At 40.0% G+C, this 24,620-nt stretch overlaps 1 protein-coding gene across 1 annotated transcript in view; it reads right to left on the bottom strand.

Moving 5' to 3' along the window:
- Window positions 1-24,620, bottom strand: part of LOC110502541 (AT-rich interactive domain-containing protein 5B) — a 76,419-nt gene that overhangs the window by 19,950 nt on the left and 31,849 nt on the right. Inside the window, exons 5-6 of the mRNA XM_021580660.3 lie at window positions 5,235-5,365; window positions 4,749-4,989 (exon numbers count right to left, since the gene is read on the bottom strand). Coding sequence (XP_021436335.2) covers window positions 4,749-4,989; window positions 5,235-5,365 — 372 coding nt within the window. The remainder of the gene's footprint in view (window positions 1-4,748; window positions 4,990-5,234; window positions 5,366-24,620) is intronic.

Genomic DNA, 24,620 nt, shown 5'->3' with positions numbered 1-24,620 from the left:
AGGCTAGTTGAGAACAAATTCTCATTTACAACTGTGACCTGTCCAAGATAAAGCATAGCAGTGTGAACAGACAGCAACACAGAGTTACACATGGAGTAAACAATAAACAAGTCAATAACACAGTAGAAAAAAAGAAAAGAAAAAGAAAAAAGGAGTCTATATACATTGTGTGCAAAAGGCATGAGGAGGTAGGCGAATAATTACAATTTAGCAGATTAACACAGGAGTGATAAATGATCAGATGGTCATGTGCAGGTAGAGATACTGGTGTGCAAAAGAGCAGAAAATTAAATAAATAAAAACAGTATGGGGATGAGGTAGGTAAATTGGGTGGGCTATTTACCGATGGACTATGTACAGCTGCAGCGATCGGTTAGCTGCTCAGATAGCAGAAGTTTAAAGTTGGCGAGGGAGATAAAAGTCTCCAACTTCAAGGATTTTTGCAATTCGTTCCAGTCACAGGCAGCAGAGAACTGGAAGGAAAGGCGGCCAAATTAGGTGTTGGCTTTAGGGATGATCAGTGAGATACACCTGCTGGAGCGCGTGCTACGGGTGTGTGTTGCCATCTTGACCAGTGAACTGAGATAAGGCGGAGCTTTACCTAGCATGGACTTGTGGATGACCTGGAGCCAGTGGGTCTGGCGACGAGTATGTAGCGAGGGCCAGCCGACTAGAGCATACAGGTCGCAGTGGTGGGTGGTATAAGGTGCTTTAGTAACAAAGCGGATGGCACTGTGATAAACTGCATCCAGTTTGCTGAGTAGAGTATTGGAAGCCATTTTGTAGATGACATCGCCGAAGTCGAGGATCGGTAGGATAGTCAGTTTTACTAGGGTAAGTTTGGAGGCGTGAGTGAAGGAGGCTTTGTTGCGAAATAGAAAGCCGATTCTAGATTTTTGGATTGGAGATGTTTGATATGAGTCTGGAAGGAGAGTTTACAGTCTAGCCAGACACCTAGGTACTTATAGATGTCCACATATTCTAGGTCGGAACCATCCAGGGTGGTGATGCTAGTCGGGCATGCGGGTGCAGGCAGCGAACGGTTGAAAAGCATGCATTTGGTTTTACTAGCGTTTAAGAGCAGTTGGAGGCCACGGAAGGAGTATTGTATGGCATTGAAGCTTGTTTGGAGGTTAGATAGCACAGTGTCCAAGGAAGAGCCAGAAGTATACAGAATGGTGTCGTCTGCGTAGAGGTGGATCAAGGAATCGCCCGCAGCAAGAGCAACATCATTGATATATACAGAGAAAAGAGTCAGCCCGAGAATTGAACCCTGTGGCACCCCCTTTATGGCTGGTATTGTTTGCCGGGTTTGTTATTATGCCCGTTACTTACGAGTGAACGGTATTTTCACACACCTTTAGTATTTGTTTTATACTTGTGCAGTTCGTGGAATAAACTACCTTGTACACCTGTCTCTCCTCTCCTGCGCCTGATTCCATGCACCAGTTACCCACAGCCTGACAACTGTATATATAAAAAACTTATATATCACATTTACATATGTATTCAGTACTTTGTGGAAGCACCTTTGGCAGCGATTACAGACTAGCTTGGCACACCTGTATTTGGGGAGTTTCTCCCATTCCCTGCAGATCCTCTCAAGCTCTGTCAAGTTGGATGGGGAGCGTCGCTGCACAGCTATTTTCAGGTCTCTCCAGAGATGTTTGATCGAGTTCAAGTCCGGGCTCTGGCTGGACCACTCAAGGACATTCAGAGACTTGTCTGCATTGTCTTGGCTGTGTGATTAGGGTTGTTGTCCTGTTGGAAGGTTAATCTTCGCCCCAGTCTGAGGTCCTAAGCGCTCTGGAGCAGGTTTTCATTAAGGTTTTCTCTGTACGTTGCTCCATTAATCTTTCCCTCGATCCTGACTAATCTCCCAGTCCCTGTCGCTGAAAAACATCCCCACAGCATGATGCTGCCACCACCATGCTTCACCGTAGGGATGGTATTGGCCAGATGATGAGCGGTGCCTGGTTTCCTCCAGATGTGATGCTTGGCATTCAGGCCAAAGTGTTCAATCTTGGTTTCATCAGAACAGAGAATCTTGTTTATCATGGTCTGAGAGTCCTATAGGTGTCTTTTGGCAAACTCCAAGTGGGCTGTCATGTGCCTTTTACTGAGGAGTGGCTTCCGTTTGGCCACTCTACCATAAATGCCTGATTGGTGGAGTTCTACCATCTCCACAAAGGGACTCTGGAGCTCTGTCAGAGTGACCATCGGGTTCTTGGTCACCTCTCTGACCAAGTCCCTTCTCCCCCTATTGCTTGGTTTGGCCGGCCGGCCAGCTCAAGGAAGTGTCTTGGTGGTTCCAAACTTCTTCCATTTAAGTATGATGGAGGCCGCTGTGTTCTTGGGGACCTTCAATGCTGCAGAAATATTTTGGTATCCTTCCCCAGATCTGTGCCTCAACTCAATCCTGCCTCGGAGCTCTACGGACAATTCCTTCAACATCATGGCTTGGTTTTTGCTTAATTGCATTTACCACAGGTGGACTAAAATCAGGTTGTAGAAACATCGAAAGGATGATCAATGGAAACAGGATGCACCTGAGCTCCATTTCGAGTCTCATAGCAAGAAATACTTATGTAAATAAGGTATCTGTTTTTTATTTATAATACACTTGAAAAAAATCTAAACCTGTTTTGACTTTGTCATCATGGAGTATTGTGTGAGATTGATGAGGATTTTAAAAAAAACTACATTTTTAGAATAAGGCTGTAATGTAAAAGGATTTGGAAAAAGTGAAGGGGTCTGAATACTTTCCAAATGTACTGTAGCTACATAAACTACTGTAGATACAGCCTGATACCTACCTAGCTCTGTAACACTTCAGCTGAAGGGGATTTGAATAAACACCATTATGAGCATCAAGTATTACTTGACATGTTAGCACTCGTTACCAACGTTGGCTCAAATGCCAATGCCATTTTGCATAGAATTTTACATGCAAATATCCAATGACAGATGATATCACATGGATTAGAGCGGTTGTGTAGTATAGTGATTAGGCAGGTGATCAAAATCCAACAAAGACCCTTTCAGATGAAGCTTGAAATCATTCCATCTCTGACAGTATATTTCCCCACAAACAATGAACCCACTTTATTGTGCGATTTTCCAAACAATGACATTTGTATCTGCTTTCTGTAACATCATTGTAACATCATTTTTATATGAAGACCTATAAATAAGGAAGGTTCGCCTAGGGAGAAATCCATCAAAATTCAATCTTTGCGTACACAAAGGCTTGCATTTTTCAAAATGACATTTTCCTATCTCTGCATTTGACAGCATTGATTTTTCCTTTCTCCTCTTCCGTGGCTGTTGTCAATGAACAGGCAGAATAACAAAGGAAGCTGGGTGGGTTCTATTTGAACTGCAGAATGGCATTGTGTTTTCAACTGGATAGCAGCTAAGGCCTATTAATGGGGTTGTTATGCATAGACTGTAATTACCACAATAGCAAGCAGAATTAGGAAGCACAGAAAGGAGAAAGCAAATAAGAGAATACTTCTTTCTTAGATTACTTCCAGACTGTTTTTTCTCTAATTCACTCTATTCAACAGGGCAATTATCACAGAGATAAAGATGGCAAAACAGACGAAACACAATGTAGACTAAAACAGACAAGTTCAAACAGGTAAATAATAAACAAGGCAAAAATAACCTCTCTAAAGGCAACCTGAAATAATGTGCATCACCTCCCCCGCCCAACACATGAAAACCAATTCCCCAACTCCTCATTCTCCTATTTGCGACTAATGAAATTTAAAATGTGCAATGTGATGTCAAACTGTACCAACACTGACACACACTCCCAGCCCCCTCCTTGTACATTCAGAATGTGGTACCAACACTGGGAAGAGCTGTTTGTTCAAGTGAATGGAATATAATGAAACCTCTTTTTGTCATGTGGCTTTTCTTCTTTTGAAGTTCATTTATCTTACGTCCTGTGCAGCGAGCAGGCACACTGCTAAAGCTAAATAGAAGGCAAAGAAGACCCAGAGAAGCTTCCTTTCTAGTGGAACAGATAACAAACTTTGTGCTGGAGCTATAGCATTGCCCTGTGTAGAATATGCCATTAAAATAAAGTGGATAGATTGACTCATTCACTTACAGTATTTCACCTGTATCTGCACTGCTCTGTCTGCCCTACATTGTGCTTTAGAGGAAGTGGAATTGGTAGCTCGGTGTGCATTTCAGAGCCAATGGTTTAGAGAAGAATATGTCATTAAATGGCTTCTGTTAACAATCACGCAAAGCATGTAGGAGGCACATTGAAAGAGGACAAGAATACATGTGTATTACCGTTCGACAATCCAGTGCTTTAAAACAGTTGTTTTCTTAATTATAGACCACTCATAATCGTGAACCACAGCTTACATTTGTATAGAGAGACTAACATGTAAAACAGCTCACCTCTTTTTGTATAGAGTGAATTGCACCACAATGACGCATGGCTGTTCCGAGAAATAATATTGAATGACGGTTCTTGTATGGTTCTCTATATAAGACATAATCTTCCCTAGCATGTGAAACCTCATTGTTGTGAAGTGAAACATTCGACCTACATAAGAAGCGTTTGATCTGAGCGAGATGTGTTTCCCATGCATGCGACACTCTGACAGTGTGAGAAGAAGCGTTATGGACCCACATATGATGCTTTTTACAGGACCTGGTGTGTGAAGATTATATATCCTATATGCAAAGCTTATATGAATATAAAAGGAAGATATTTCACTCACTCTGCTTAAATCCCAGGAAGGGGATCCTATCGATAGGTGTGTCCCTGTCTTTCATGTACTTGTATAGGGCTACTAGGAAGGCCTGCTCGTCTGCACCACTCTCCTTTGATGATTCCTCGTCCTCTTCTTTCTCCTCCTTCTTCTCCCTCTCCACCTTCTCCTCCACAGATGCCTGTTTACAGATCCTGGGTTTGGCCATTGTGCCCCTGGTGGGAACCGTCAACTTGCAGTTAGGTTTTACCTGTAGGAAATAAAAGAGTGGGAGTTGACGGGTTAACATTCAACAGGAAGTGGGGGCTATTTAACGAATGCATGATTCTGTCAAAAGTATTATCATATCACTCCATATAAATCGCAACCTTTACATTTTTTTATTAAACCAAACTGAAATAAAGTGAAGTGAATGGTGAAGGCACACAAAGATGGAGGAATTCAGATATGATGTCATTGTCTGCTATTAAATCAAATGTTATGTGAGTAGTGTACCTTGGTGTGAGACTTGTTCTCTGGGGTGCTGGGTTCTTGGGGTCCCTGAGGCCCCTGACTGTGGCCCTGGGAGTCCCTTCGCTGGGACACTGACAGTTTCTTCTTCCGTGGCCGACCCTTCAGGTTAGGGGCTGAGAGTATGGGGACAAACCATGTGCTGGTTAGTATTCCTAGTGACAATGTTTCTGGGGAAAGAAAGACACAACCACACACAGGGCCTAGGGAAGGAAGATAAGCAAGCTAATTCTGAATTATTTGTATAATAAGCATTTAGCAAATAAACATTTCCATTCTAGGTTTCAGGAGTGTAGCATAAACACTATGTAAACATCTGAATAACAATTCCAATCCTCTAAAGTTAAATCCATGAGAACATTAGGTGATGTTGTTGCACAACACATACACTGATCTAATCATTATTTCCATTCTTAGTTCCCTTGTAACTCGCTGATTTGAGACCTTCAATATTGTCAGTTATAAAACACATAAACCTGTCTGATTGGAGTCCTTTGTTAGAGGTATGCAGATAATTCCACAGTACACAAAGTATTTTCAAACCTCCAGAGTCTTTCTACGGTCACATTTTATGTCAACCACCAACTGTATTGTAACATCTTGGCAGACTGCCTTCCACTGTAACAATAACAATGATAAACTAAAAGGAGAGAGGAGGCACTCGATTTGAGCCAGGTTAAGTCAAGTCGTTCAGAGCGACATTCCGTGTGCAATGACAATTAAATTACGTCCAAGGTTAGAGACAGCCAGGGGAATAATTTTTTGCAGAATCAAATTCTCATCATGGTTTGAAGAAAAAAAATGTTAAAAAAAACAAACCCCAATGAAATCAAGGAGGAAGTAATTACAGTTGGTGAACGCTATTGTGACTCAATGACCTTTCACTTCACATTCTTTCCAAAACAGGCAGGGAAAAAGGCAAGGAAAATTACACCATGTTCTGTAATCAGCTTGGCAACTGCAAGTTTTCACAATACTTGGCCTGATTGTAATACAGGACAGTGCACTGTATTTTCTTCTTTTTTTTCCCCCTTTCTTTCTTTCTTTCTTTCTTTCTTTCTTTCTTTCTTTCTTTCTTTCTTTCTTTCTTTCTTTCTTTCTTTCTTTCTTTCTTTCTTTCTCCCTCTATAAAGTTGAAGTGTTACAATACCCTGAAGTCCAATCCTTTGCGTAATGGATGACTCATGAATGTTAATACAAACAAGCTGACCTGAGCTCTACCTCATTGAGATTTGTTTTTCACCATGTGACATCAGTTTAAACAAGAGATTCCATATCTAAAACAGGCCTACGTAGGAAACAGTGCATAAATAATACTCTCAGGCCTCTATTTTTCAGCTGGGGTTAAGGAGGTGCTAGTGTCAAACACACATTAGTTTGCAATTTCGTCATGTAAAAACTGGCATTTTCCAGCCCTAAAACCAGGTTCGGCCATTTATATGTCTTATATCAGCTCGCTTGTGCTCAGATAGGCAGGGTGGGAATATTTGAGGTGTGTCCTTAAAAACATGATCCAAAGTGCTAATTTCTGGCAGTGTTGTTAGGGATATTTCAGACCAACCAAAAGCTGGTTTTAGCGGTAATGCAGTTGGTTACAGTGCAATCGGAAAGTATTCACACCTCCTTGACTTTTCCACATTTTGTTACATTACAGCCTTATTCTAAAATGTATTAAATAAAAAAATGTCCTCATCAATCTACACAAAATAGCCCATAATGAATAAGCGAAAACAGATTTTTAGACATTTTTGCACATTTATAAAAAACCAAAACAGAAATACCTTATTTACATTAGTATTCAGACCCTTTGCTATGAGCTCAGGTGCATCCTGTTTTCATTGATCATCCTTGAGATGTTTCTACAAGTTGATTGCAGTCCACCTGTGGTAAATTCAATTGATTGGCCATGATTTGGAAAGGCACACACCTGTCTATATAAGGTCCCACAGCTGACAGTGCATATCAGAGCAAAAAACAAGCCATGAGGTCGAAGGAATTGTCCGTAGAGCTCCGAGACAGGATTGTATCGAGGCACAGTTCTGGGCAAGGGGACCAAAACATTTCTGCAGCATTGAAGGTCCCCAAGAACACAATAGCCTCCATCATTATTAAATGGAAGAAGTTTGGAACTACTAAGACTCTTCTTAGAGCTGGCCGTCTGGCCAAACTGAATAATAGGGGGAGAAGAGTGTTGGTCAGGGAAGTGACCAAGAACCAGATGGTCACTCTGGCAGAGCTCCAGAGTTCCTCTGTGGAAATGGGAGAACATTCCAGAAGGACAACCATCTCTGCAGCACTCCACCAATAAGGCATTTATGGTAGAGTGGCCAGACAGAAACCACTCCTCAGTAAAAGGCACATGACTGCCAGCTTGGAGTTTACCAAAAGGCACCTAAAAACTCTCAGACAATGAGAAACAAGATTCTCTGGTCTGATGAAACCAAGATTGAACTCTTTGGCCTGAATGTCAAGCATCACGTCTGGAGGAAACCTGGCACTATCCCTACGGTGAAGCATGGTGGCAGCATCATGCTGTGGGGATGTTTTTCAGCAGCAGGGACTGTGAGACTAGTCAGGATCGAGGGAAAGATGAACGGAGCAAAATACAGAGATCCTTGATGAAAACCTGCTCCAGAGCGCTCAGTACCTCAGACTGGGGCGAAGGATCACCTTCCAACAGGACAGCGACCCTAAGCACACAGCCAAGACAATGCAGGAGTGGCTTCGGGACAAGTCTCAATGTCCGTGAGTGGGCCAGCCAGATCCTGGACTTGAACCCGATTGAACATCTCTGGAGAGACCTGAAAATAGCTGTGCAGCAATGCTCTCCATCCAACCTGACAGAGCTTGAAGAATGGGAGAAACTACCCAAATACTGGTGTGCCAAGCTTGTAGTGTCATACCCAAGAAGACTCGAGGCTGTAATCACTGAACAAAGGTGCTTCAACAAAGTACTGAGTAAAGGGCCTGAATACTTATGCAAATGTAATAGTTTTTTATTTTTAATACATTTGCAAACATTTCTAAAAAACTGTTTTTGGTTTGTTATTATGGGGTATTGTGTATAGATTGATGAGCGGAGAAAAAACGATTTAATACATTTTAGAATAAGGCTGTAACATAACAAATTGTGAAAAAAGTCAAGGGGTTTAAATACTTTCACAAATGCACTTAATAGTATGAATTTTGACAGCGGAAACGGAGCCTATCGAGCCGTGATGCACACTGCCCATATGCACATGGAATGAGAGTAGCCTAATGTGCTTTTGGTGCCTGTATACTTCGTATTTAGTAACACAAAAAAAAACATGTTTTTTTTCCATTAAAAACCAAACATATCCTCCCCTCCTCTCAATTAAGTTTTTTTTTTTGTCTGCCCATTGCAATCGCGTTGTAGTCAAAACTGTTGATAAAAAGTTTGGCTCCTGAGACCGCTTGGAAATAAATCTTAATTATAAATTAAAATATAAAGCAGTGAGCTGACATTCCCTTTTTATTTATTCATTGCAGGCAGGCCCACATTATGTTAGCGTTTTGGACCTGCATAAAACCCCTTCCGTGATGTAGGCTACGTGTCCACACCCATCATGAAATAAGAGATGAGAACCTCCGGTGAATACCGATGAACATTGTATTTAGAAGTTATCTGTAACCTGTAAAAACAGCTTGTTTTCCCAAGCCCTCCCTGAGGTCTACTATAACGAAGGCTGGTTCAACAGCAATGCGTGATGATTTTGTGATATCATTATATTTTAAATGTATTTATTGTTGTTGTTTTCGTTTAATTTTATTACAACCAATATTATTAGAATGATTCACATTCCTGGTTTTATGCTTACCAGGTCCGTGGCGCGCATGCAATGCAACTTCTGATGTGTGAATGTGATCAGATCTGTAAGATGGTTCCGACTATGTTCATAAAACATAGGCCTATTTGGGAGCAGACCCTATATCAGTGTGAATGCTATAGAAGCCATGCAACTACTTGGAACAATGTGGACTGGATACAAGTTAACTATTTATCCAAGATAGGTCTACATTTTGTTATTTCGTTTCTGTAAGATATCTAACAAACTATAAAAGACTAACATTGGAATTGGAGTCGATTCCAAGGCAACATATAAAAGACCGTAAATACACAACTTGAAGCAACCACATATTTCGTCATGAGGCATGTTCTGATTGGCCAGTGCCTCGACACACGCACAACTTGTTTTAGTCATCAAAACCCAGCCCTTTCGCACCCACGCCAGCAAGTACGTTGATAATTGTAATAGTGAAAATAGCTAAAATATTTCTGACACACCCCTGAACCTATAGAGCTACCGCCTGCGCTTAGAGTTACCATTGTGTTAGGTTTGTTAAAATAGAGCCCTCAATGTGGGTCTTTTTTAGAAACCCAATCCGTAAGCTCATGACATTGAGCATGTAACTCAGATGAGAGCGTATTGTGTAATAACACTGTGTGCAGTGCACATTTCACACATCAAATGCTGCAGATGTGAAGACTGGGAGATAAATGTTACATGCTGTTTATGATCACTATGGCTGAGATTCACTGATTTCCAGATAGTGGTTTTAGAAGTTTGTTTGATTTTCACAGCAGTGTATCCTGGATGGAGGGAGTTGACACTTGATTTAGAAACTGATAATGCAATTCACTCTCAAGTTATAACGTGTGATTTGGTTATAGTGAGAAAAATACATTCTGGGGCAAAACTAATCGTGTGTGTTAACTCCTCTGACTACATCAGAGGTTTGTCTTTGAGCTGATGCCACGGGTTTGACATGGATCTGTCGACATCTGTGCTAGTTTAAAAACATCAGAAAGCCCCCCTCAGACTTTCAGCATATCGACTTCAAATGAGCCTCAAGGTCAAGTGGAGGAATGTGAGGAATCATTTTATTATTCTGAGCCTGTATGCCACTGATCATGTTCCCTGATGGCAGTTACATAAGGAAACCTCCTCACAATAACACACAGGCATTAGGTCTGCTCTGGCTTTTTTGGGGGTCACTGACCTGACTTAAGGTTGAATTTGAAGGTTGCTGGTTCAAACCCCTTGAGGAATACACAGCTGTTTAAATGGCCAGCTGTAAAAAGTGGCAGAAATTTAGAGTGCAGGTCAAATGCATAAGTTACCTTGAATAAAAGCTTGCTCTCTTGGCAAAGGCAGACATAAAATCACACCCTGGGGAAAATCCATAATTTCTGTCATTGAGCAGCACCCCGGAGGCATGAAAGTCTCAATAAATTCAGCAGTGATGCAAGCTGACAACTTGATCTTTTGATGCAGTCAAATGCTCCTCTTAATGTCTGACAGTACTTTGTCTAATTTCTCCAATTCAATTAAGAACTAGCACTTCATTATCATTCTGCGGACGCCTTGTTTGAAAAAGCCATTAGACACCTCAGAATGGGTTCTGACATTCCACATTGACAGATTCCCTAGGATTATGCAGCAATTAATATAAAGAACACTGTATAAAAGTGAAGAATAACATTCAACCTAAATACTACCATAATGATGTCTTTATAGCTTGAAATTATAGCTTCCATTCACATACTGTATGATCCTGTTTTGAACTATATGCACTGTGTAGCGATGGTGCACTGTGGAGCGATGGTGCAATAACACTAAAATGCTTCCTTGCTAAAATACACTGCTGCTGCAACAATGTCTTATGAAATGCTACTGTACTCAGTGAAATAAAAATCCACAACCACATATAAATGAGCTGCACTCTTTACTGAATCACTACTGATGCAAGTGCCACTTTGACTCTTGGTCCAAAATAGCAACTTCTTTGTTTTTATTCCCACATGACTTTGAAACTAATTATAGGGCCTATATTTCATTGACGTCCAAATATGCTTTTGAGAGTCCGACATCTTCCCAGCAAAAGGGAGAAATGATTTCACTACAACCCTGTGACCCAAATAAGGCCAAAGTTCATATACAGAGGAGGGAAGCACAGTGAAAAATCCATCAGGCTGAAAATCCCCTCTGACTGCCAGTTGTGTGTAAAGTGTTGGGTATTATTAGAACAATACAAAGGAGCCTCCCGAGTGTGGCAGTCGTCTAAGGCACTGCATCGCTGTGCTAGAGGCAACACTACAGACCCGGGTGCTAGAGGCGTCACTTGGTCCAGCGTCGTCCGGGTAAGGGGAGGGTTTGGCCGTGGGGACTTAACTTGGCTCATCGTTTTAGCAACTCCTTGTGGTGGGCCGGGCGCCTGCAGGCTGACGTTGGTCGTCAGTTGAACGGTGATTCCTCCGACACATTGGTGTGGCTGGCTTCCAGGTTAAGCAGGCGGGTGTTAAGAAGTGTGGTTTGGCGGGTCATATTTCGGAGGACTGCATAACTCGACCTTTGCCACCCGCGCCCGTTGGGGAGTTGCAGCGATTGAGACAAGATCGAAATTGGGGAGAAAAAGGGGGCAAATAACATGGCTAACACAAAGGCTAACAAGGCTAACACAAGGCTAAAAAAAAACAGGCTAACACAAAATGTTCAGAAAACCACAATTTCAGATGCCTCTAAATTGAAATCAAATAATATATTTACAAAATAATAGCAATTGTAACAGATGACAAAGTTTTAAAATCAGAACTATAAAAGGAATGATTTATTATTACAAACTTATTATGAATTTAAGGTTTTTCAAATGTGTTTCACTTCTATACATAGACTTTGCAGGATAGTCGTGTACACTCGAATATTGGTAAGGTATTTCAGAAAAAAGGATTTGTTAGTGAACAGTCCTGAAGAATATAATGCAACCACAGCACAAGACATCATTTTGTTGCTGAGAGCTATTCTACATTTAGTGAAGAACGTGGTTTGCTTATTCTCAGTAAACACTGGGTATGTTGACACACAACACATGCATATAATGCCAAGCATGCAAACACGCGTTAGTACTTACTGTTCTTCCTTCTCACTAACCAGTGAAACAGAGACATAAAGACAGTAAAATGGAGGAAGCAGGGCCGGCATTATGGGTGGGCTTTAAAGGGCCTGGCCTGCCCTACCATACTTCCTTGCCCATCCAAATAAAATATTTAAATATTGATCATATATTTGACCTAGACGTGCTCCGACAGAAAGACGCATCAATCTCAGATTAAGCATGTGAGCAAGCGGAACAGCGCCTCTCTGTCTCACTATGTGTACAGCATGTATCTGATGTTGTCTGGACAAAAAGAGTATGGCATGTCATACTATTTTTGTCCAGACAGTGTCAGATACATGGGTTACATATAGTGAGACAGAATATGCAGACCTAAACTTGTCGTCTGCTTTCCCGCCTTTGGGACAACCAGTCCGATTGTTAGGGCGGAGACATGAGCACTTTGTCATTATATCCCGATCTCTGGTGTCAACCACTTGCGAATTGGAAAGGACTGTTGGCAGGTGCTATATTTCGCCCAAATTATATAGTTACTCCTCTCTAAATAAAATACTTTACCAGAGAGCATGACTTAGCCACAAAGGATAATGAGCTTATTGTTTTTTTGAATAGCTGTTGATTGTTTCAAATCGCAAGAACGTAGGCCTATGCCTATTTAATTAAGAAGCGTGGAATTTGGGCAGCGCACGTGGCAATAGGCCTAGCTGATTATTGAGTTGCGGGTGTCAGTGAATAGCATCAAAATTAAGTGTGAAGATAATGTTTTTTGAGTATAATTTAAAATGTTGAGACAAGAAGAAGGGGAGGGGTGTGTGGCTAAGATACACTGTAAAAATAGAAAGTCTCAAAACACCATGATTGTGTAACGAAACCATGAAAAGTAATGCACCTAAACTGAGATCTGGTGTTTGGAGGGTGTTTGAATGTCAACCCAATGTAAGTGTTTTAATAGGCAGAATGTACTCAAATACCTAAAGTGGTTCTTCAACCTGAATATTGGTGTTTTTAAGAGTGTTGTGAAAACCATTTTAGGGTTTCAGTGCATGTAATAGGCATCATACAATCAATGGTTTAAAAATGCAAAAGGTTCATAATCTAAATATTTATTGATGATTAGGGCCCATGGATTAAAAAAAAAGCGGAATTCCACCTTTATTTTTTCAATGCTTTATTTAGACAGATTAGAAACAGGAGGAGCAGATAGTTGGACTTTTTTCCACTCAACCACACAGCCACACTGTAAGAAATTATTCTGGGGTGAATAGAAATGTACAAAAAACATCTACTTAATATTTGTTGCAAATGGTGTGTAATTCAAAATGTTTATACTTTGAATCTTTCACACAATGGTGTATGCATGTTTGAAGTAGTGTTTGAAGTAGTGAAGCACCGATATTACATTTTTGGCCAATACTGATATCCAATATTTTCCTTGCCAAAAACAAATTATAACCGATATTACCATTTTTTGCGGCCTTTTAAGCATTCTAGTACAGTTAAGTAGTTAACACACACACATGGACGCAACGGTCTAAGGCACTGCATCTCAGTGCAAAAGGCGTCACTACAGTCCCTGGTTTGAATACAGGCTCTATCACATCCGGCCTTGATTTCGAGTCCCATAGGGCGGCGCAAAATTGGCCCAGCGTTGTCCGGGTTTGGCCGGGGTATGCCGTCATTGTAAATACGAATTTGTTCTTAACTGACTTGCCTAGTTAAATAAAGGTTACACACACACACACAAACACACACACACCACACTGCCCCAAAAAGTATTTTGTTGGCATTTACGTGTCCCCAGTACCAGTAAAACATAATCATAACCTATTTCTTTCAATAACAGCTGTGCTGTTTCATTGTTCATTTCTTCAGTCATTTCATTCTCAACCAGGATTTCTATGGAACGCCGTTTGGGTCTTTGCATGTCAAAAAAGATACACGTCAAATAACATATTTGATCTGAATATGACTGCACGTCACATAATAATTTAACGCTTTCATAAATGTTTTACATAGTTATTACACATTGACTACACTATCACCTGTATCTCATATGTCACAATGATTTATCGATACATATGCTATGATGTTGGTAAAGTTGTCTCGCGCACCTAAAATAATTAATGGATGCAAACAGTGTTCTTCTTGGAAGTATGCTTGGGGTCATTGTCCATTTGGAAGACCCATTTGTGACCAAGCTTTAACTTCCTGACTGATGTCTTGAAATGTTGCTTCAATATATCAACATAATTTTCCTACCTCATGATGCCATCTATTTTGTGAAGTGCACCAGTCCCTCCTGCAGCAAAGCACCCCCACAACATGATACTGCCACCCCCATGCTTCACGGTTGGGATGGTGTTCTTTGGCTTGCAAGCCTCCCCCTTTTTCCTCCAAACATAACGATGGTCATTATGGACAAACAATTTTTGTTTAATCAGATCAGAGGACATTTCTCCAAAAAGTACAATCTTTGTCCCCATGTGCAGTTGCAAACTGTAGTCTGGCTTTTTTATGGCGGTTTTGGAGCAGTGGCTTCTTCCTTGCTGAGCGGCCTTTCAAGTTATGTCGATATAGGACTTGTTTTACTGTGGATATAGATACTTTTGTACCTGTTTCCTCCAGCATTTTCACAAGGTCCTTTGCTGCTGTTCTGGGATTGATTTGCAGTTTTCGCACCAAAGTACGTTCATCTCTAGGAGACAGAATGGCGGTTTTGGAGCAGTGGCTTTTTCCTTGCTGAGCGGCCTTTCAAGTTATGTCGATATAGGACTTGCTTTACTGTGGATATAGATACTTTTGTACCTGTTTCCTCCAGCATCTTCACAAGGTCCTTTGCTGCTGTTCTGGGATTGATTTGCAGTTTTCGCACCAAAGTATGTTCATCTCTAGGAGACAGAATGCGTCTCCTTCCTGAGCGGTATGACGGCTGCGTGGTCCCATGGTGTTTCTACTTCCGTACTATTGTTTGTACAGATGAACGTGGTACCTTCAGGCGTTTGGAAATTGCTCCCAAGGATGAACCAGACTTGTGGAGGTCTACAATTTTGTTTCTGAGGTCTTGGCTGATTTCTTTTGATTTTCCCATGATGTCAAGCAAAGAGGCACTGAGTTTTAAGGTAGGCCTTGAAATACATCCACAGGTACACCTCCAATTGACTCAAATGATGTCAATTAGCCTATCAGAAGCTTCTAATGCCATGACATAATTTTCTGGAATTTTCCAAGCTGTTTGAAGGCACAGAACTTAGTGTATGTAAACTTCTGACCCACTGGAATTGTGATACAGTGAATTATATGTGAAATAATCTGTCTATAAACAATTGTTGGAAAAATTACTTGTGTCATGCACAAAGTAGATGTCCTAACCGACTTGCCAAAACTATAGTTTGTTAACAAGACATTTGTGGAGTGGTTGAAAAATGAGTTTTAATGACTCCAACCTAAGTGTATGTAAACTTCCGACTTCAACTGTAGGTATGCACGTCAGCTTTGACATCGGTTTTGCACATTTGGCGTTAAACTAGATATGTTCACTGATATATCATGCATCCCTAGTTTGAAGAAATATAATTATATTTCTATATTAGTATTAAGCTTGTTGCGTGAGCTGTAATGGATCATGATGAATGGATATCCAAACCGTCAGGCAAATTGACATTCAATTAATTTTACCCACTCAAACACACAGCCAGACTGTAAGAAATTAGTGAGTGTTGCAACTGAGGACAGACCATTTTTAATTGCTACGCACTTCAACACTCGGCGGTCCCATTCTGTGAGCTTGTGTGGCCTACCATTTCACAGCTGAGCCGTTGTTGCTCCTAGACATTTCAACTTCACAATAACAGCATTTGTAGTTGACCAGGGCAGCTCTAGCAGTGCCGAAATTTGACGAACTGACTTGTTGGAAAGGTGTCATCCTATGACGGTGCCACATTGAAAGTCACTGAGCTCTTCAGTAAGGAATTCTACTGCCAATGTTTGTCTATAGAGATTGCATGGCTGTGTGTTAAATAGTATACACCTGTCAGCAACGGGTGTGGTTGAAATAGCCAAATCCACAAATTTAAAGGGGTGTCCACATACTTTTGTATATATAGTGTGTATTTCTATGTTAGTATTAAGCTTGTTGTGCCATGAGGTGTAATGGATCATGATGAACGGCTAACCAAACCATCATTTAATGAGGACAGAACCCATTCCCACATTCATGATTGTTAATTCTTGCAGTTCAATCTCCAGTTAGTGCTGGTTGTTTGAGCATAATGCTTGACAATGCCTGCAAAACTGGTATAAAATGGCAAATGATTAAATACATAAAACAATGTTAAACATAAAGACAGGACTCTAAACACCAAAATAGTGTTTAAAAATGTATGTTTGTGCTCCCAGTCCCTGGCAAGGTGTTGCACAACACTTGATAAAGTGGTATACAACACACCATGCCATGCTTCAAAACATCTCAGAATGATGTGATTAAATACTCTAGCTAAGTTAAGGTTGTGTCCTTCAGGTTGGTGGCAACTCAACTGCCACTAGTATTGGTGTTACAAAGTACTTCATTCTAAGTGTAAGGCTTGTCTCTCTCCAGAATGCATGCACTCAGCTCTCCAGAATGCGTTCAGCGGTCTCCCGCCAATTCATGTGCATTTATTGTTTCGTTGTGTGCATTTGATTGTTTATTTTGATAAATTCCCCATTACATACGTATGTCACCAGTAGGTCTTTAATGGCTGTCATTTGGTTTTATTTATTTATTTTAATGCAACTGTGCAAATACATACAGTACCATCCAGTTTGGACACACCTACTCATTCCATGGTTTTTCTTTATTTTTACTATTTTCTACATTTAGAATAATAGTAAAGACATCAAAACGATGAAATAACACATATGGAATCAAGTAGTCAAGTAGTCAAAAAAGTGTTAAACAAATCAAAATATATTTGAGATTCTTCAAAGTAGCCACCCTTTGCCTTGATGACAGCTTTGTACACTCTTGGCATTCTTTCAACCAGCTTCATGAGGTAGTCACCTGAAATGCATTTCAATTAACAGGTGTTCTTCATTAAAAGTTAATTTGTGGAATTTCTTTCCTTCTTAATGTGTTTAAGCCAATCAGTTGTGTTGTGACAAGGTAGGGGTGGTATACAGAAGATAGCCCTATTTGACCAAGTCCACATTATGGCAAGAAGAGCTCAAGTAAAGGCATTTAAAAGTGTCCTATACTGTTTTTATTTGTTGCTTTAGACCTTTGTATTTTACTTACACTGAACAAAAATATAAATCGATACATTCAACAATTTCAAAGATTTTACTGAGTTACACTTCATGTAAGGAAATCAGTCAATTGAAATTAATTCATTAGGCCCTAATCTATGGATTTCAAATGACTGGGAATACAGATATGCTATTGTTGGTCACTGATACTTTAAAAAGGTAGGGCATGGATCAGAAAACCAGTCAGTATCTAGTGTGACCACCATTTGCCTCATGCAGCGCGACAGATCTCCTTCGCATAGAGTTGATCCGGCTGTTGATTGTGGTCTAAGGAATGTTGCCCCACTCCTCTTCAATGGGTGTGCGAAGTTGCTGGATATTGTAGGGAACTGGAACACGCCAGAGCATTCCAAATATGCTCAATGGGTGACATGTCTGGTGAGTATGCAGGCCTGGGACTGGGACAGTTTAAGCTTTCAGAAATTGTGTGCAGATCTTTGCAACATGGGGTTGTGCATTATCATGCTGAAACTTGAGGTGATGTTGGCGGATGAATGGCACAACAATGGGCCTCAGGATCTCATCATGGCATCTGTGCAATCAAATTGCCATCGCTAAAATGCAATTGTGTTCGTTGACCGTAGCTTATGCCTACCCATAACATAACCCCACCGCCACCATGGGGCACTCTGTTCACAACGTTGACATCAGGAAACCACTTGCCCACATGACACCATACACACTGTTGGCTATCTACCTGGTACAGTTGATGACTCCCGGTACAAACCGGGAGTCATCCATGAAGAGCACACCTTCTCCAGCGGCCATCTAAGGTAAGCATTTGCCCACTGAAGTCGGTTACTGTCACATCTGCTCCAGCTCTTCCCTGGCGCTTCAGGGCGCCAGGTTGCCCTGCAGATGCCCCGGATGTGGAAATCCTCGGCTGGCGTGGTTATATGTGGTGTGTGGTTGTGAGGCCGGTTGGATGTATTGTCAAATTCGCTAAAATGAAGTTGGAGGCGACTTATGGAAGAGAAATGAACATTCAATTCACTGGAAACAGCTCTGGTGGACATTCCTGCAGTCAGAATGCCAATTGCACGCTCCCTCAAAACTTGAAACATCTTTGGCATTGTGTCGTGTGACAAAACTGCACGTTTTAGAGTGGCCTTTTATTGTCCCCAGCACAAGGTGTACCTGTGTAAATGCTCGCTAACAGGGATGTAATCAAATTTGTGCCCAGAATTTGAGAGCAATAAGGTTTTTGTGGACAATTTATGGGATCTTTTATTTCAGGCCATGAAATATGGGACCAACACTTTACATTTTTGTTCAGTGTAGTTGACGATCTTAGTTATAGGCCTACTGCTGTGTTAGCCTATAAGCTATGTTTGAGCTCCATGCGCTAATTTCTTTAGTCAACAATGGATCCAGAGGTATCAATATGACAGAGGCTGGTGCTCTCGCATTAGTTGAATTTTAACTTTTAGATTTGTATAATTTTAATTCAGATTTTTTATGATTAACCATGTGACAATTTTCAGAATCCAAAACTTTGTTATGCAAATTAAAATCCTAACTGCCACGCAGATTGGTAGAAATGGTAGGATAAATTGTAAGCATCCCAAAACTTGACACTTGTGCGCTGCCTATGGTCTTTACTATAACAAGCACATGCACACACAAGAGTTCCCTTGAAAAAAACGTGCTCCTTATGGATATCGGATGCCCATCCAATTGATTTGTTCTCACACCGGCCCTGGGAGGTGGTTTGAAGAAAGATGACTGGCATACTATTTTCCTCCTCATTTCCATGATCTTTTAGTGAACACCCATTATTCATGATTTCTGTCACCCAACTAAATATGACAGATTATGAAGCGAACCAAGCACATGTACAACTTTACAGCCAATAAGCTTCTAACAAACAAAAATACTTAACAAATAACAACACATAACAAAATCCCTACTGGCAGGAAACTTTCTGATTGTGTATGTTTTTCCTGCTGGGTAGCTCCACTGTTGTGACATTTTCACAGTCACTGAGCCTGATGTGTTTGAAAGGAGGCTCTAACAGAGGGCAGCTCAGTACTCCTGACACATGTCAGGCCATGATATTACATGTACTGTAGGATTAAACAGACTTCTACAAATGAGCTAAATCCCCCGTGAACAACAGCCTAAGGTGTGACCCACCCAACCTAAAGGTCTATAACCTAATGTTTATACAAGTCTTTCTCTCTCTCCCATATGTAGGATGCTTTTTATCTTAATTTAGAAATGTCACACAGTGAGGGTAACACAGTGTGGGGGTGATATGGGGGTAGCATTGTGATCTTCACTCATCCTCTGGCATTATGCTATTCCCCAGCCAACCTCCTAATTTCCTATACAAATTGTTTAGCAGCACTTTCCTGCAGTCAAATACCAAATTGCCCTCATGGGTGGAATGTTATTAATATTTTTCATAATTAATACACTTTTTTTCCACTGACAAAAATCTGGTGTTTCTATGTCAAACGGTTGTTATATTTCAGTCTTATGTGATGTACATAAAGTGTAATATTGGGATGCAAACTCAAAATGTAATACATTCCAACTCTATATCAGACATGGTACAGGTGTACTTTTTTAAGCCCATAACCATACTGTATACTGTATGTTTCAAAGTAGATTTATTTAAGACTACGTTCTAAATGTAATCCATTACAATTACTAGTTACCTGTTCAAAATTGTAATCGTTAACATAACTTTTGGATTACCCAAACTCAGTACGCAATCTGATTACTTTCAGTTACTTTTAGATTACTTTCCCCTTAAGCTGCATTAGAGGAAGACAAAAACAAATATTACCAATTGAACGATATCTATTGCAGGATAAATCAATGATAGAGTTTACATAGATCTCCATAAATGGATGGTGCATTTGACTAAATGTGTTAGTTATGTAGGCTTCTTCTAACCTCTTGCTGCCACTTCAAATAATACAATTAGGCTTCATCTTTACATTAAAAACCAAACTCTGTCAGATTTCCAGTCATTCCAATGAATGAAATACTCCTTGATCTTCAAGAGTAGGACTTAGAAATATACAGTAGATTAGCCAAATTGTTTTACCATAACCCAAAAAGTAAGGAATTGTTTTCCTACTCTGTTTATGTTCTTGTAATGGAGGACTTATTGGGCTTATTGCTTTGAGTTGAAAAATAAATTATCCTCTCATGGAATGGTAAGATCTGAGCACTGTCGAAAAGTGCTATTTGCATGTGAAAAATGTATGCCATATGCTGTTTACGTTTTTTTTGGTGACACTTTGATATCTCGATCATTTGCAGCTGTTAAGTCTATCAAAAAGTATGCGAGTTTGAACATGTGTACCATTTGGCCTATGGACATTTGTTTTTGAATCAGTATGAATTATATTGAACAATAAAAGCCCCACTCGTGGTCTTCTTAGGAACTCCCGCAATATGCAGCTGTTCAAAAGCGCATTTTTTACTGGCTGTCCACTGGTATCAAAAAACAATGATTGATAAGCAGCTTACATTTCAATTAAACCATTATTGGGTTAAAATACACAAACATTTGTGAACAGCTATCCACAACAACCACAATCCGTAAGGCGCAAATAGCTAAATGAAAGAGTAGCAGTGTGATTAACTTCAATGCTCTATGTAGATATCAATAACAAGTTATATTCGTATCACCCGTAGGCTACACCAGCAGTCATTACCATTGGAAGACATAGCTTGGACTGTAGCCTACAAAAAAATCCTATTGCTGCTCTTTCCCACGATCCATCAAACCCATTTGGCATGTCATCATTGGTCTCTGACGTGGTCAGACTCGATCATGCAGAACAAACTTAAACTTGCGCCTTTTTTCAATGCTGATTTGAATATCATTGAGACAACGGAAAGGTATCAAATCATTTTTTCACAAACATCCTTTCTGAAGTTAAAAGTAAATTCTAGAAGTAATGTTGTTTTTCAATTGTCTCTGTGATCTTATTAAAATATTTTTGCTGGTAACGTAACAGATTACAGTTACAGTTTTTTTTGTAATCAGTTTAATGGAACGTAATTACTCCCCAAACCTGCTCACATGGGATGTTGAGTAATCATTATCTCTTTAACAGAACCCGGGCATCTTTGCATTCCTACAGTCTTCGTAACTCAAATAGAGTTTTGAGTTGGGACTATTTCCTCATTGTCTCACGTCAGCTAGCGTGACGTCCACCTGCACTGATTTGTCTGATAATTCGGGATAGCTTAAAATAATTTTGGCTACAATATGCTGTCCTATTATTTTAAAATGTTACCAAGGTGACATTGTCCACTGAACCACCTTTCATCCTCAAATGAGTCAGAGTTAATTTGACAAATTCTGTAGCTAATATTGACTTTTTTTATGAGCAAGTATTCACTACCTAATTCTACATCTAGCTAAGGTGTTTTGTGGTGGTAGAATCAGTATTTATGAAATCAGTGGTGTCAAGTACTTAAGTAAACATACTTTATAGTACTACTTAAGTCGTTTTTTGGGGGTATCTGTACTTTTCTTGACAACTTTATTTTATTTCACTACATTCCAAAAGAAAATAATGTACTTTTTACTCCATACATTTTCCCTGACACCCAAAATTACTCGTTACATTTTGAATGTTTCGCAAAACATGAAAATGTTCCAATTCAAGCACTTATCAAGAGAACATTCCCGGTCATCCCTACTGCCTCTGAGCTGACGGACTCACTAAACACAAACTATTTGTAAATTATGTCTAAGTGTTGGAGTGTGCCCCTGGCTATCTAAAAAATAAAAATAAAATAAATGAAATTATCTGTACCATTCCTTTTACTTTTGATACTTAAGTATATTTAAAACCCAAATACTTTTAGACTTTTAATAGTATTTTACTGGGTGACTTTTACTTGAGTCATTTTCTATTAGGGTATTTTTTACCTAAGTATGAACACTTAGTACTTTTCCATTACTGTGTGAAATGTGAAATTAAAATTTGCTACCTAATGGGTTAGCTATCTAGTGTGTCTGCCTGCTGGCTGAACCAGCCTCAAATCAATCCATATGAAACGAAAGGCAGGGATGCTAACAACGGCAGTTGACACACTCAATGCCGAATACTCCCTCTAGCTAGCTAGTGTAGTGAAATTCTAGCTAATGCACAAACTAGTTTTCATGATATCTTCTCTGCCGTGATTACTGCACAGAGTTCTACAGCACAGCGGACTGCTCTCTGCGACGTTATCGCGTTGGCCAATTGTTACAAAGTAGCGAGGCACGGTGCCAGCTGTCAGAGTCAGATATATGCTGATTTCTGAGAACAGTCCCATAACTTTGGTGCCGTACAACTTCATCAACAAGCTGGCAAACTAGTGTTAGGCGGATGGGCAAAATCTTGATTTTTAGAAATGAGTTCAACGTCCTACAAGACAGATCTGTTGAGGAACGAGCATCATGTAGGAGTGACGCCATCTGATGTGAGAAAATTACTATTTCCTCTCATCTAAGTGGTTTGCTATTACTGCAGGTGTTCAGAAATGTGAAATATAGTGTGACAAGTAGCCTACTGTAGTATGCTAGTAAGTGACAGTGGTAGTGAAATAATGTGATGGCTTGTTATCCTTTCAGAGCTGAATACTGTAATGAGATGGCTTCAAATTGCCTGTGTTTATGTGAGCTAACGAGTAGCACAATGCCATGCTCTTATCATGGAAATGACAAATTCAACTAATCTCATTTGAATAACAATAAAAGTAAATGCAATAGCCATTTTCAAATGCTCAAATTTCAATATGCGACTACCGACACAACACCCTCTATCCTTTTTTTTGTTGCAAGAATTTGTAAATTAAATTCTGCCACCATCCTGGATAAGCCACAAGTCACAATTGATTTTACATTGCATTTATTTCTGGGAAATATAATTACATGAGAAAATGATTGCTATACCCAACAAACGTTGACTGTTGAACATTAAAAACCTATTATTGCCCTCCAGATATATCGTGGAGGGCAAATCTAGCCATATATTTGTGAAGATGAAGACCAAACGCCAGGTAGTAATTATCAATCATCATCAAGATCCTGTCTGGACCACAGTACCCATGGCAACAGGCCCACATCGCAGCATGTATGTTTACAGGAAATTGAACAGTCCTTTTTCAGTTCAGCCTCTCGCTTCCCTACCTCACAGGTGAAAACAGCATTTAACTGCCAGCATTTAACTACATTGCCCTTAAGTGGGCATACACACTTCCATTATGTCCACTACTATTCCATCTGGTTGGCTTAACCACAGAGCCAAACGTTAACAGCCCTGCAAGCTAATGATGCAGCTGAAGACACAAGTCCGTAATATCTCGATGTTGTTTAATAAGGAGACGGAGGTTTAAGTTCCCAAGCAAAGTTCAAGGCTCTTTTTTGTTGTTCATGTCTCTGTTCCTCAGTTTGTAGTTGTACATATACTAAATGCCTTAGTGCAGAACTACATTCCATGTCATAAAGGCTCAAACTAGCTTAGATTGACAAGTGTCTACTGTATGTCATTTTAAAAGGGTTGTGTGAAGAGAATATTTTTGTCACATCTTACCCAACAACCATCTGATACTTTACTTATACTGAATAACCATGCTCTTTCATCCTTCTGGAATTAATATTCAATTTACTTAAAACAAGATCTGCTAATTAACATGATTAGCAAATAAACCAAAAGCAATTTGAGCTAAAATTGGCAGGAGTGCGGATGAATTTGCCTTGTTTATTATTGCTGTCATTTTCCACTGCAGCTTTATTTATGCAGTGTTGTGTATGCCCCCCTTGGGAGGGAACATTACTCTTTCATCATATCAAATGAAGTGAAACGGAGTTATTCCAGGAAGAGACAATTAAACTGTTCAAACACGTTTATTATGAAATCATTCTCATTGGATGGAGTGCGTTTGAGGGTGTGAATGTGTATGCTTTGTGCTGTGCAAACTCAAAGTTGTAGTGCTTGAGTGTACACTAATGTAAAGGTACACTCAAGCCATACCATTCCCACATGTACAGTACAATACATTTAACTTAAACCTAGAGATTAACACGTTTTCTTTACTCTTTCAGAATCAAATCAAAATGTAACTTAAGCACACCTAAATCTCTCCCTCTCTGTCTTCCATTATTTTTGTCCACTTTCCTCTTCATATGACACACTCATGCTCTTTGCAGTGTGT

This window comes from Oncorhynchus mykiss, chromosome 23 (genome assembly GCF_057628025.1).
Source record: "Oncorhynchus mykiss isolate SJ-2025 chromosome 23, ASM5762802v1, whole genome shotgun sequence".
Lineage (NCBI taxonomy): Eukaryota > Metazoa > Chordata > Actinopteri > Salmoniformes > Salmonidae > Oncorhynchus > Oncorhynchus mykiss.
The sequence above is the reverse complement of the archived record's forward strand: the minus strand, read 5'-3'. Positions and strand labels throughout refer to the sequence as shown.